At 42.0% G+C, this 14,955-nt stretch overlaps 1 protein-coding gene across 1 annotated transcript in view; it reads right to left on the bottom strand.

Moving 5' to 3' along the window:
* Positions 1-14,955, bottom strand: part of LOC139713492 (uncharacterized) — a 61,146-nt gene that overhangs the window by 37,649 nt on the left and 8,542 nt on the right. Inside the window, exons 2-7 of the mRNA XM_071625219.1 lie at positions 11,925-11,995; positions 8,813-9,003; positions 6,528-6,720; positions 5,512-5,895; positions 4,747-4,893; positions 3,669-4,142 (exon numbers count right to left, since the gene is read on the bottom strand). Coding sequence (XP_071481320.1) covers positions 3,669-4,142; positions 4,747-4,893; positions 5,512-5,895; positions 6,528-6,720; positions 8,813-9,003; positions 11,925-11,995 — 1,460 coding nt within the window. The remainder of the gene's footprint in view (positions 1-3,668; positions 4,143-4,746; positions 4,894-5,511; positions 5,896-6,527; positions 6,721-8,812; positions 9,004-11,924; positions 11,996-14,955) is intronic.

Here is a 14,955-nt window from a genome sequence, read left to right as displayed (position 1 = left end):
CTGTACAACTTTCTTCCTCCTTGCCTCCTTCTGTGGATCTTGTTTGGTCTGTAGAGCTACCTTCATCATTGACAACTCCCTCCTCTGAGATTCCATGATTTGAGGACTTGGGTTGATCTGCAGCACTTTCCTCTTCCTTGGCACCCCCCACATCTGGGATTCCTTGTTCTGAAGGGATTATTTGTTCTGTACCACTCATACTATCCTTGACAACTTCAACACCTGGCATTCCCTGATCTGCAGAGATAGTTTGATCTGTACCACTCTCATTATCCCTGACATGTCCCTCATCTTGTTCTGTTGCATGATCTCTACTGCTTTCATCGTCATTTGTAACTCCTTGATCTGCAGGGCTTGCATCTTCTTGGACACCTTCCACATCTGCAAGTTCCTGCTCTGCAGATACAGGCTGATCAGTATCCATGACACCCTCCTCTTCAGGAACCTCTTCAGGATCTGCAATATCCCTTTGATCCGATGCGCTCCTGCTCTCCTGGACATCTGTGGTCTCTGTCACTCCTTGGCCATCTGTAGTGACATTCTCTTCTGCTGCTATTGCATCTTGTCCATCTTTTTCCGAAACCCTGCTGGCAGAGGGTGTGACCAGATCTGCCTTACTCGCTGAAATAGCATCATCGGTTGCAGCTTGCTCAAGGTCTTCTTGACCAGTCTGTGGGGCTTCCTTGCTATTTTCAAGTGATGCCGATGCAGAGCTGACTCTTGGTGCCTCAATCTGAGTCTCTTCATTTGCACCACTTGTCACTGCGTGCAAATCATCGCTCTGTAATCTGGCATCCGATTGGGCATTTACATCCTGTGCCGAGCGTGAGGGGGCTTGGGACGGGGATGACGAGGGTGCACCCTCTGGGGCAGAGACAGTGCTGGGAGACAAAGTAGGCTGACAGAAAAAGTGTGCAACAGTAGGAGGGAACAGAATAGACGGATACATTGAGAAGATGTGCAGACAAGCAGCATACAGAGAGCACAGATTGGCATACAACGGAGAATGGCAACAACAAAGGATTGGGGTCACACATAACACACAGGACATATCTAGGTGAAGTGATAAAAGAAGATACTTGAGGACATTAATCATGACAAAAGAATTAAGCATCCACATGTCAATAGGATAACATAAATGTGCAGAGGTGGACTTAGACAATCATCACTAAAATAACACAAATGAGGTATAGTTGCACTACGAGAGCACACACTACATGGATGACAAAATACGTGGAGGGCAAACCATGTACACCAGAGAGTCAATTGTGTAATCTTGCATAGTAATAAACTGAAAGAATCAGTTTGAAGGTATAATTGATAAAATGCAAAATAGGGTAACTACATGAATATATATTTTGTGAAATGACAGCTGGGACTTGAATGCATTCATGTGTAGATTGTGTATGGTATGACAATGTTTAATTATTCATTAATCAATTATGGCTTTACCATATAGATTAACCGCTCCTAAATACTTCTGCAGATTGAAATTTTATTTGTATGAGGGCACATGCAGAATACACTTTTTTTTTCTGCCCAAACACCACACAACTGGGTTGACTGTGGTCTGTTTCACACAGTATCAGTATTTCTAAATGTCAAAATGTAATATGAATGTGATATGAATCTAACGATTGATAATGTGATGTGCAGTGTTGCAGATGCAGTTTAGTTGCATAATATCCTGAAGGGATGTATGCAATGATGTCTGACTGAATTACAAGATTATTCTGAGCTCAGGACCGTCTGTGCCTATCTATGCCTTCTGTGCTTAGTTTGACCAAGTGAGGGCGCTGCCACAAAAAAAGAAAATCTCACCTGTTACCCTGGCTACAGAGTGATGGACAAACACACTACAAGCATGGACTGCCCCATAGCTCTCATACTCTTTGCTAGCCAAAACTGTGCAGTAATCAGCTCAGTGTATAAAGTCATACAACCAGGTTTGCGTGGATAATTTTAATATTAACATGCACTGCACTGGTTGACCTATTTTGAATTACCATGAAAAGATAGCAGAAGAATGCAAAGTCTAAAGCAAAATATATAATGCTGAATGACTTAATGATGTGTAAAGCTTTTGGTTAACTTGGATTTCATTTGTAAAGTCAATGGCATGACCAAAGTTACAGTTTGTGAATGTTTTTGAGTGCACATATTTATCTAAATAAAAATTTAAGTACTATTGAATTACTAGTCTCTTGAAAAAAAAAGGTAGTTGTGTGTCAGTCAGAATTCAGATTGTAATTGAAACACCCAGATTTATAGCTAATTGTACAACTTAGAAAAGTTCCTTCAAAACACAAAGGAGATGAAATTTCTGGTTTGTTATGAAACATATTTTATGGCATTTGGTTATGATTACAGTGATGATACACACATGATGCATGTTGATAAGTAAGAGATAGGGACTCAGTTTACAGTCAAAGGAATTTTCTTTGTTTGCATTACAGGAATTCCTTTTTGTCCAATCATATATGTGCATATACCTCACAGCAGGAGATGCTGGAGATAAGCGAATAGTGAGCAAGATTTTCCAGAATTAATAGGTTTAGTGAGGAGGGAAGCTGAAAGTTAGTGCATCCAATATTACAGTCATTATAATGTGCTTGACTGAGAATTATGCTGTGAGAGAATACTGTAAAAGTGGATATTTTCGCGCGAATAATTTTTTGCACTCGGCGGGGTTAGAAGAGTTTCGCGTGTTTTTAATTCGGCGGAATCAAGACGTCAACTAGGGAGTACTAACTTGTTAACGTTAACGGTTAGTACCTAGGTACTGGAACATATTGCAAGCAAAAATATTCGCGTGCATTTATTTTCGCGCTAGTTTCTGGTTGCGCGAAATGCGCGAAAATTTCTATTAACACCGCGAAAATTTCCACTTTTACAGTAGATTATTGAGTCAGAGGGGATGTAGTGATGGAGTTTACTCCGTGAAGCACACAGCAAATTGTGAAGACATTAATTAATGAGAGTAATGTCCTACCTTTCAGTGTACAATATATTTATCTTTACGGCGCAGCTTCCTGTAGGGAGAGTTGTGAATATTTCATTGGGTGAATTATGAATAGAATGAATGTTCCTAGCATTCTGACAATCACAAAGTGTAGCATTTTGGAACATAGTCCAAACATTATCTGAACATGGAGCATAATCATTATGCTGAACTGTTTCTGTTGGTTATGAAAATTTTCTATCAAAGTGCAGTGTCACACACAAGAGATGTCAAAAAATATATGTTTTTGTGAGGTTATGGCAGGTGTACAATAATCTCAACAAAGTTTGTACACAAATACTGTGTATTACTGATGTTCAATTCTTTATGTAGAAATTATAGCCTTTCACACTGTATGTGGAAAATGCATCTATGCCTCTGTTATTTCATCATATCACGAGCACATCAGTGTGCTGTACTTGCAATTGGAGTGTGATAAGGCAATTGTTGCAAATGTGGCTTTATTTAGAATTTTATAGTAAGGTCACATGATCAGTAAAGGTCATATGATATGTTGTTATTTGGTATGGCAACGAGCGCGAACTTTAACACTGTTTCATAGTAAATTGTATGATTTCATGAATCTTAGAATGGGGTATACAGATATCATGCATTCCACACCATGGACAAGGGAAAAGAACTTGAACACTGCGAGTGTCTAGCTTACTTGTCCTTGTGTGTCTTCTGCTGTTTGTTCTGCTGCCTGCTCCTCTGCCTTAGGTGCTTCTTCCTTTGGTGCCTCCTCCTGTGGTGCATCTTCTTTTGGTGCTTCTTCTGCCGGTGCCTCTCCCTCACCAGTCGGTGCATCCCCGTCGGCCTTGGGGGCTTCCTCAGCTGGCGTCTGGTCCGAGCCCTCCGCCGGTGGGGCGTCAGCCTCAGCCTGCTGGGCGGCTGGCTCTGCCTCTGCCTCTGCAGCGGGCGCCGCTGGTTCCGCCTCAGCTTCCTTCGGTGCCTCTCCCTCAGCCTGCGGCGTTTCTTCTTCTGCCTTTGTCTCTTCTGCTGCTGCAGCTGGGGCCTCTGCCTCTCCGGTGGGTGCTTCGCCGGGAGCTGGGGTGGCGTCACCAGCGGGCGCTGCCTGCTCTCCGCCAACAGACCCTGCCTCTGACTTGCTCTCCTTCATTTGTTTTCTAGCCATCATTCCCTGAGGAAAAAAAAAAAATGATGCAAACCACAGTAAGTTTACAGGAAAATCCCTGGATAACCCAGGTAAGCAGCTTTTTAAACTGTCATTCTGATATCTTCGTTACAACTTGATTACATTTGCATTGCAGGTGTTCTGCAGCAGGATCCACTGCTTTTCCCCAAGAACTATTTAAGCAGGAAGCTTACTAGCCATTAATAGAATCAATACCTTTTGAAGTGGAATGAAGTGACGGTGTGATCTGTTTGGGATTTTTTCCTTCTTTCTTTCTCATTAGCTGTCTCACTTTTGGTTGGGTTGGTAGAGACATCTGAAAGTGTGCATTATGCTGCTTAAACAAGGCCAAATCTTTTTGTAGCCATCAGATGTCGTTGCTGTTAATTCAATGAATTCAATGCTTTGATATTGTACATTGAAACCACTCTGTTATCAATCTATATTGTCATGTGCCCTTTTATTAATAGTATCTGCAAATCATGCTTATAACCATTAATCCATTGCTTAGATAATTCTGAAAACAACACAGTCTTGGCTGGAATTCTGGCTTTCCACTGGGAAATTGGTTAAGCAATGGTTGCATGAAAGTTCACATCATAATGCTCACCTTGAAACCAGCTTGAATCTTGACGGCAGCATCCTTCACGTCGGGGTCATCTAAGTCGATGTCGACGACCTCCTCATCCTCGGCTTTCTTGGTCTCTTCAGCAGCTGGGGCGGCCTCCTCTGCCTGAGCCTCCTCTGCCTTGGGGGCCTGAAACAGAACCAAAGGTAGGACCATTGAGATGAGCTCATTTACCCATCATTCAGCTGTCCACATTTGCTGCCCAGACTTGTTACTTTTGCGAGGGATACTACATACTGTTCATTCCGTCACCGTGGATTTCTCCATTGCAAATCTAACCCCTTGCAACTGATTGACAAGTTGTCCTACATCGACGTAGACAGGCAGTGATTATTAAGTGTTATAGTAGTAGCCATGATTAAAAAAAAAATTGAAAAAAAAAATCATGGGCATGAATCTAACCCCTGTCAAAATATCATGTGTGCGAAATATATGGGGGTATTCTGTTGTCTGATCTTAATACTCTTTGGTTTTGGAAAGCCACTTTCTGACTCACAACATAGGAGTACAACATGGCAGTGCAATATTCTAAGAGCTGAAAAGGCATACTTTTGTGGAAGAACAGTATTTTCACCTTTTCTGCAACAGACATGTGCAGTATTACAATTTAGGAAACAAAGTATTTTTCATGAAATCTACAGTAGGTCTTGGCAAGAAAGAGTACAAAAATACTGCTAAAGGTAACAGTCAGCATCTCTGCATAGGACATGCGTCTTTGAAGCAAAAAGCAGTTGGGCTTCCACATACCTCAGCTGCTTCCGTGGTCTCAGCCTCGGCTGGTTTTGCCTCCGTCTCCTGGGCTGCCTCGGCCTCCGGTGCTGCGGCCTCGCCGGACTCAGCAGGAGCTGCCGGTGTCTCTCCACCTTCTTCCGTCTTGTCCTTCGCACTCTTCCGTGCCATCATGCCCTTGAAGCCCGCCTGGATCTTGATGGCAGCCTTCTCGACCTCGGGATCTTCCAGATCGATGTCGACCTCCTCCTCCTCGCCATCCTTGGCCTGCGACTCCGATGCCTCTGCTGGCGCCGCTGCTGGTGCCTCCTGTGATGTGTCTTCTGGCTTTGTCGTTGTTTCTTGCGCTGCAGCTTCTGCACCACCTTCCCCAGCTTGGCTCGGTTCTGCAGGTTCTGATGCCTGGACACGAGAGGAAGCGATTCAAATGACAATGCCATGAATTACCATCTAACTCAAAGCACCTCCAAAAGAACACACACAGGGCATTTTGAATGCAAAGTATTGATCCAAATGCTGCCTTACTCTTGCTCCATTTTTTTTTTTTTTTTTTTTTTGGGGGGGGGGGGAAGTGGCAGTTACCAAGGAGGCATTTTTTTAAATGAGGAGAAAAGAGAGCTTGGCTTATGATGCAACATGTTAAAGTTACATTATTTGTTTTGCCAATACCTACAGTTCTCCTGTTTCATTGCACAATTTGGATTAACTTTTCTAGGAGAGCTGATAAAATACCCTTTCCCTGAAAAATATCAAACCCTCTATTTCCTTTTGCTTCAAGCTACATTTCTTTTTCAGGTCACCCAAATTTCAAATGCAAAGATTTCAGTGGCCCGAACAGGCAACTAGAGAAAAATAATAGTGCCAAGCCCTGCATAGTAACACAAACATTTTAACAAAATTTGACCCTTTTTTGCAACATTTTCAAAGACAGTCAATGGGTTGACATTCAGACTTGTTCACAAAATGCAGACATTTCACTCAGGACAGGGTGAAGTAATTCCTGTTGTATTGTCACTTCATCACAAATCACTCACTTGTGTGGTACTGGCACTCTTCACTGACATGTCTTTTCTCGTCTTGAAGCCTTTGAATGTGGACTGAATCTTGACCGCTGCCTTTTCCACCTCTGGGTCGGTGAGGTCAATATCGATTTCTTCTTCCTCCTGCGGCTCCGAGGGCGGCTGTGCTGCCCCTTCGGCCTCCACTGCACCTTCTGCTTGACTCTCCCTGAGGTCATGGATGAGGAGGGGGAGGAGTATAAAAAAACATAAAGCACATGTATTGTTTGTTTTCAAACAGTTCATGTGGTTCAATAGTTCAAAGACATGAGCAATTAGGATCAATTCACAGATAAGATAGGTTTAGCATTGTTTTCAATGGATGCAGTGTACTCTGTTCAAAAAAGCATCACTGATTGCAAAAACTGACAAGGAATAATACAGGTGGGTTTTTGTACATTTGCCTCTTCATAAAGCTTTAGTAAAGCCAAACAAAAACATTTAAAATGGCTTGATTCTCATACTGTCATGCAAGCAATTTTTTCTGTTGTTTTGCCTTTCTATAAATGCCATCAATATTGTTTAAACATGGTGGTCAGTCAACTTTTCATTATTCCCCTGTGGCATCTTCGAATATCTTTGGAAAATCCTGTATTTATCTTTTTTTTTTTCTTTTTTTTTTGGGGGGGGGGGAGGGGGGTCTTAGATCAAGGTACATGTAGCACCACTTCCAGCAACTTTAAGGGAGTGACTTTACAGGAAATTGATATGGATTTGTTGTGGCAACTGTGGAATTATTCAGGTCATGTCCTCAGTGATGTTGAGGCAATGCCCCCATAGAGCATTAAATGGCTTTTCCCTGCTCCACATTGTGATGCTGTAGAGGGAAACCTGCCCACGCATATATCTTCTGTGGTCTGTAGACTTAGTGTCACATGTTCTCCCCCAAAACCTGTGCTCAAAAGTGAGAACACCAAACCTCTACAGTGCAAATGCAACAGAGTGTCAGTCAACCAAAGCAAGGGGAAGGAGAGGGCAGGAAAGAGGGAGGGGGCAAGGGAGAGGAGGGGAGGGAGGGGAGGGGAGGGGAGGGGAGGGGAAAGGGAGGGGAAGGGAGGGGGAGGTGATAGGGAAGTGAGGGGAGGGGAGGGGAGGGGAAGGGAGGGGAAAGGGAGGGAGAAGGGAGGGGAAGGAGATAGGGAAGGGAGGGGAAGGAAGGGAGGGGAAGGGAGGGGAGGGGAAGGGAGGAGGAGGGGATAGGGAAGGGAAGGGAGGGGAAGGGAGGGGAAAGGGAGGGGAAGGAGATAGGGAAGGGAGGGAAGAGGAAGGAGAGGAGAGGAGAGAGGAGGGGGAGAGGGGAAGGGGAGGGGGAGGGATAGAGAGGGACAGGGGAGGAGAGGGGGAAGGGAGGGGGAGGTAAGATGGATGCTACTGAATACTAAGGTGCATGCAAACTTTGAGCAAGCAACATCAAAACAATTGTGCTGAGCCAAACATCAGTAAACTGAACTTTAAAGCAAACTGAACTTTAAAGCAAACCGACCTTTAAAGCAAATTGAACTTCAAAGCAAACTAAACTTCAAATGCAAACTATAACTATGGCTTAAAGGCGACACATCAACACCATGCAGGAAAGGCATAAATGCTTCAATGCAAACAAGCTGCTAAAGGCATGTACGCGTACTGCACTTTACAATGTTCATCTACTCAGCCTTGACTGCAAACTTGTTGTCATATCAACACCCAGTCCTCTCTGCTTTAACTGACGTGCCTGATTCGAGCTTCCTGATTAATTTCAGCTTTTATATTCACCATTTACCTTCTGATTTTACTTGTGACTATTGATTGGGCCTACGGTGAATGAATAACATAAAACAATCCCTGCAGTACTTACAGTTCTTCATAAGGTTAATAACATTTCCTCTTATGCATATGACGCTGGGAGAAGATAAGAAACCTGTAATATTGGCATATAACTTGAATATCTTTACTGCTTACATTTTCATAATGGTAAACCCATGTCATTTTACAACCAATGAAAACATCACTTCAAAAGTATGTCCTGAAAATATCTTTAAACAGCCCCCTGCGACACAAAATTCTTATGATCACTTGTCGACTGGTCAAAGCAATAAAACAATTGGCCTCGATAATGAATTTTGAGTGGTCTATAAAAGTAAAGATGATTATAATGATAATGAAAATATGATTTGGGCATGCGATCATATTTAGAGTTTTGTGCCACAGGATACTTTCGGCAATCAATGTACGAGCAGGTATTAAAGGAGAACTTCAAACCAGAAAACGTGTGTTAGACGCACTTCAATGCATGAACACGCTTGCGAGCCTCATACCCCCGGTACACGGCCTGGATTTTGACGGCGGCATCTTCCGGTGAGGGTTTGGTCTCCGCCTCTAACGCCTCCCTGGATTGGTGTCCTCTGACCGCTGACTGGATCTTGACTGCGGCTTCTTGCTGCTGGGGGTCACCGACATCTCCTATGTTACCACTCTGAAACACAAAGAAGGCAGGGTGCGGTATTAACCCATTCTGTACTGAATTCTGAAATCCCCATAGACTTAATACAAAGGCTACCAGGTTCCCGTATAGAACGGGTTAAAAGTGAGGGGAAAATTAAAGGGTTTCTCCATCCCATCTGCTCACATGTACTTAAATATAATACTGCATGCTACTCATTTTGTAATATCATGAGAAATCAATGGAAATCAAATAAAACTAGAAATGTCGCTACAGCGACTGGTTATACCCCCGTCAAACAACATTTCATAAGCTTTGGTCAAAACAACATTTAATAAGCTTTGGTCAAAAAACTGAGGAAGTAGTTAAATCCACAAGATCTTTCCTTGATCTTCTGCCATTAATATGCCGTTCCCATGGCAACGTACTTTCGGGTACTGTCGAAAAATGCGTCTTGCACATCTACAACCAAAGGCACACGTCTGTACCAAGTTTCATGGAAATTGGGCAAAAACTGAGGAAGTAGTTTGCAACACAAAATTTTCCATCATTTTGGCTCATAATATGTGAGCTGTTACCATGGCAACATACTTGTTGTTACTGTCAAGAAATGTGTCATGCTGACCTATATCCTAAGACAAACATTCAATATGAATTCCATGAGAATTGGAAGAACACTGATGAAGCAGTTTTGCCATGAAGCATTTTGCCCTATATTTTACCAATAACATGCCGTTACCATGGCAACGCACTTTTTGCCACTGCGGAAATATGTGTCTTGTACATTAACATATTCAGATGAACATCTGGACCTAATTGCACAAAAATTGATCGAAAACTGTGGGAGGAGTTCGCGACGCAAGATTTGTACCCATTTTTGCCCATAATATGCCGTTACCATGGCAACGTACTTTTGGGTACTGTCAAAAAATACGTCTTGCACATCTACAACCCAAGGCACACATCTGTGCCAAGTTTTATGGGAATCGGTTGAAAACTGAGGAAGAAGTTCGCGACGCAAGATTTGTACCCATTTTTGCCCATAATATGCTGTTACCATGGCAACGTACTTTTGGGTACTGTCAAAAAATATGTCTTGCACATCTACAACCCAAGGCACACATCTGTGCCAAGTTTTATGGGAATCGGTTGAAAACTGAGGAAGTAGTTCACGACGCAAGATTTGTACCCATTTTTGCCCATAATATGCCGTTACCATGGCAACGTACTTTTGGGTACTGTCAAAAAATACGTCTTGCACATCTACAACCCAAGGCACACATCTGTGCCAAGTTTTATGGGAATCGGTTGAAAACTGAGGAAGTAGTTCGCGACGCAAGATTTGCAACGGACCGACCGCCCGACCGACCGCCCGACCGCCCGACTGCCCGACCGACCGCCCGACCGCCCGACCGACCGCCCGACCGACCGTCCGCTGATTCCTATATACCCCCTTCAAACTTCGTTTGGCGGGGGTATAACTAGAGAAGCACTCTGAGAGCGCAGACCTCCACCAAGTATGCAGCTCATTTCCACCACTGATCTTGTTCTTATAGAGATATAAGTGATTTCCACCCATACGTACATGTACTTATAGCATTGTGTGCTGAGAGTCGCCCGATTTCCCAAATAGAAGCCTTTGTTACGTCATAAACCCTCAGCTGCACGGTACCCCTCGCCCGAGCGCTAGCAGAAACTAAAGCACGCACTTTTAGTGCGCGCATGCAAACCTCAAATAAGCGCAGCCTGAACTCCCACGTTCACTGACCCTACCTGCCAAAATATCAAAAATCCTTCAAAAATACCCCCAAAATTCTCGGATCACTACCAAAAGTTAATTGTTTGTCACTTGTGTCATTCTCAACCTTTCCTGCAAGTTTCATCCCAATCCGTCAACTACCGGTACTTTTTGAGTTATTTTGCACACAGACAAACTAACTAATAAACAAACGGTAACGAAAACATAACCTCCCCCCTTGGCGGAGGTAATTAATGTGTTTTTCTTTTTCTTATCATTGCAGTCATGTCAGTCTTTCTTTTAGTAAACAAAGATATCTACATTAATGCAGGGCTCAACATTAGCAGGGGCTCAAACTAAAAATGTTATCTTTTAGTGGTCCAATGGGGCAACTAGAATTCAAAATGAATTTTTACTTTCCTTTTATTTGGGGCCACTGCATTTCTCTCTCAGGCCATTAAAATTTGAAATTCAAAGATTTTAGTGACCCAAGTGGGCCATCAGTCTAGAAAAAAAAAAAGTTAGTGTCAAATCCTGTAATATTTGATATGAGAATTCCAAAAGTCATCATGGTCATCACTATCACATCATTTTCATTACTTCACTGTGATCATTTGTGAGTGGTGAGAGCAATCCTTGTAAGTTATTATCTTAACAATATACGATTGTTTATCTCTTTCATAATCAACATCATCACAATAGAATAAATTCTTACACTGCAGTTTCACTTTCTGATACTGCACTAAAATGTCCATGATTAGATGCTTAAATCATTGTACAAGTCTGTTGATTGTACAAGTTTGCTGATTGCTTGTTTGAGCACCATACCTACACAACTCTAATGGAACACGCTATTACAGAAATACAAAGACTATATCATACACCTGTAGGTGCAACTAGAAATAGGAAAAAACCCTGAACAAGACTCTTGATACTGTGGTGTACATTTGTATGTGTCGCCCTGATCCCAGGCTCTTAGCCCAACCCATACTACGGTCTCGTGACCGAGGTACAAGTGTAAGCTGTTTTGAGGTGCCAACAGGAAGCCAAATTATTACTGGCATGCAAGGACTGAAATTGTTTGCTGTTGATTTTCTTTATCAAACACAAGTGTATGTTCTTCAAGAGATTGGCATTTCGGTAATGACTTTCAAACAGTTTATTTTCAACGCTAATTCTCCTTCATTCATGGGAGGTGGGGGGAACTGTTGCTTACCTGGAAGGCTTTGTTGTTGTAGTAGCGGTCTTCATGCTTAGCACCTATCTCTGCAGGATCAATACCATCCCCTGTACAGTGGCAGAGAGATAGGATAATCAAATTCAATCAAATGTGCAAGGTTGTATCTGTTCAAACATACATGTATAACAAAATTACACTCAAGTAGAAATGAAATGTAATATGAATTCAACATTGTCAACAGTCACTGACACACCCTAGGCTGTAAGATGAGGGGGAAAGTTCCTCTTGATTTCAGCAGGTCTGCTTTTGTTACAGAAACTTTAATATTTTCATTACATGTGATGCTAAAATGATTCACAGCTTTTCAAGCAAAAGATATCTTCACCTAGCTATTTTGGGCATGCAATGTAAAAAAGTGCCTGAAGCTGAGAATGAAGCTATCATTTCATCAAAAAAGTTTTGTTTTCCATCATTGTCTACAGCCCTGTATATCAGATCAAATACGATTTCTACCATTACAATTGGGATTGCATTCTTTCTGGTAACATGCCTGAAATAGTGGGCAGATTGCAGCTACTACATATAAGATAATCTCCAGATGACATTCAGAACTACGTGTCTTCCCTCACTCATTCTCAACTGACTATCTCAGAATACATCAAATACATTGTATCCGCACTAGCTTACCGGGCTTTCAATCTAATGTAATGTTTGAAGTTCTGGATATCTCCCACTTAAGTTTCCTCACAATTTCTTTGATAGCCTACTCTCTCAGATTTTGCACTTCCCGATAACATGCCCCACCAGTATCATTTACACACTCATAATTCAACGGCAGCATCAAAAATTGCTTTAATGACTCTATAAATGCGAGTCAGGAATTAAGATAAAATATCAGCTGTGACCTTTTCCCCCGAGAGATTTATATCTGAGACGAACGGGATTTCACACTAATCCACGTCAGACAAGGCAAATGATGCAGGGGGGAAGAGCTCGATACCGCAGTTTCAAACAAGGCAGGAAGTGCAACAAAATCTGATTTAGAGTCAATTATCAAGCACAACATTTCACATTGCAGCGAGCAGCTCCCTCATAAAAATAATAAAATGAAATGAAAAGAAAAAAATGTCATACGATATTTGGCAAGCTTCATATTCTGACAAATGTTGTATGCACAGTGTCAGCACATGAAATCCACAACAACAACAACAATAAAAAATTGGCATCATGTGGCCAAAGGGATTTTTCTTCAATCTGCATTCTAAAAGAAGAAACAGATTTCTTACTGTATTTCATAAATTCAAAGCAACAAGACCAGGCAAGAGAATATTGCTTGGTCAGACTGCCAAGATTGAATGTGAATTTTTACCATGCTTTGTTCACCAACAAGCACACGCATTAACTTTCTTTGCTGACTGGCACAGATGTCTGGAATCTATGTTGTCAATAAATAAAGATTTCCTAATCCCCTTTAATCCCCAATGTGTCACCATGGCATTTCTCTTGGACTGAGGCACATTGCTAAAATGTATACCTGAGTAAACTTGCTAACTTACACTCATGTTATGGTTAAGGATGTATATTGGGTCACTGAATGCTGATGAAAATGCTTAAACATAAGTTAAGCTGCATAAATTGTATGTAACTGCCTAGAGGCACATCAAAGGTAAACTGTAACTCCAAGCCTCAATTGAGTAAAAAATCTACTCTTCTTTGAATAATGACCCCAAAGTATGAACTTCACAGTCAGACCGCAGCACCCGATAATTCGCTCGTATTTATTCAACTCGTACGCAAGCCCGCTCTAGGCTTCCATACGTAATGAACTGCAGAAGGGGATTTTGTCCTTGGGCTTTCGGCAACAAAAATACACCTTATATTCACAAATTTGGTATCAAATCCAAGGAAAATATGTAAGCTATCGTCACATGTTACTCAAATTATTGTAAATGAAAAATATCATAGCGTAATTTGAGCTTGAAAAATTATGAAAAAAGTAATTCGTGTAGTACACGTTCAAGACGTCAAAAGAATACCAAATTCACCTTGCGTCTCAATGAAAATGCATTATTATTTGGTAGCCCATCTCTTAATCTTTGTATCCATGTAAATATCTTGACAATTTGTTGCTTAATCCGGTCAGGAACCAGTAAAATGTACATCGATGTCAGTGCTGGTCAGCTTGAAACCGTGCAATCTCAAGAGTAAGCTCTCTCATTGGACAGCACTTGCATTCAGTGCATGCATTACGTCATTGCGCTTCTATGGTTTCATGCCACGTGCGTGCAGAGCACATGCCTGCACAGGCACGCGTGTAGATTTCTGTGCTTTGGACAGAAGCTACAGAAGCTAGAAGCTTGGTGCCTATATTCGAAATGTCATACCAACACTCAACCAGAGTTGATTTGTGATTATATGTCATAAAATACAACGCCATAGGTCCTGATAAATCTGAAACTCCTGTAGTGTCTTAAAATGTTTTCCAAAGTTTGGATTTTTTTTTGAACAGCCTGAGAAGGTGTGATTCATGGTGTCACTGGATTTGATGTCACGTTAGGGGGAAAATAGTTTCTAGATCATGTTTTTGAATAATTATAGTGATTAGGTAATCATCTCATTCTTCCCACCTGCAGCTCTGTATGTACATAAAACAAAATTAAATGTTGACTATCAAAGTAAATGTAATTACAAGATAGGCTATTTTTCTGGGTATGATTTACACGATATGCTTGAATATAAAAAGCCTCATCATCTTTTCACTACCAGGGCCCCATTTCATAAAAGATGTTAGGATGACAACTCATGCTGGGATGACTTCGAACTTCCCACAGCAAACAGCCAATCAGGAAGCTGTATTCTTGTCATTACAGGGGCGGATCTAGCTTTTTTCCAAGGTGGGGGTTTGAGGGGCTGAGCTGGGTATTGCGAGGGAGCGTAGCGACCAAGCCCGAGCGAGCCAAGCGAGCGAGGGGGGGAGGGTGTGGGAGGGGGGTATCCCCCCTCCCACAGTAGGGAGATTTTTCATTTTTAGGGTTGCCAGCTTGCGATTTTAAGCATACTTGCATGC

This window comes from Diadema antillarum, unplaced genomic scaffold (genome assembly GCF_040938485.1).
Source record: "Diadema antillarum isolate AM-2024a unplaced genomic scaffold, OU_Dant_1.0 seq00001985_RagTag, whole genome shotgun sequence".
Classification (NCBI taxonomy): Eukaryota; Metazoa; Echinodermata; class Echinoidea; order Diadematoida; family Diadematidae; genus Diadema; species Diadema antillarum.
Note: the sequence above shows the minus strand (reverse complement) of the source record. Positions and strands in the feature narration are given on the sequence as shown.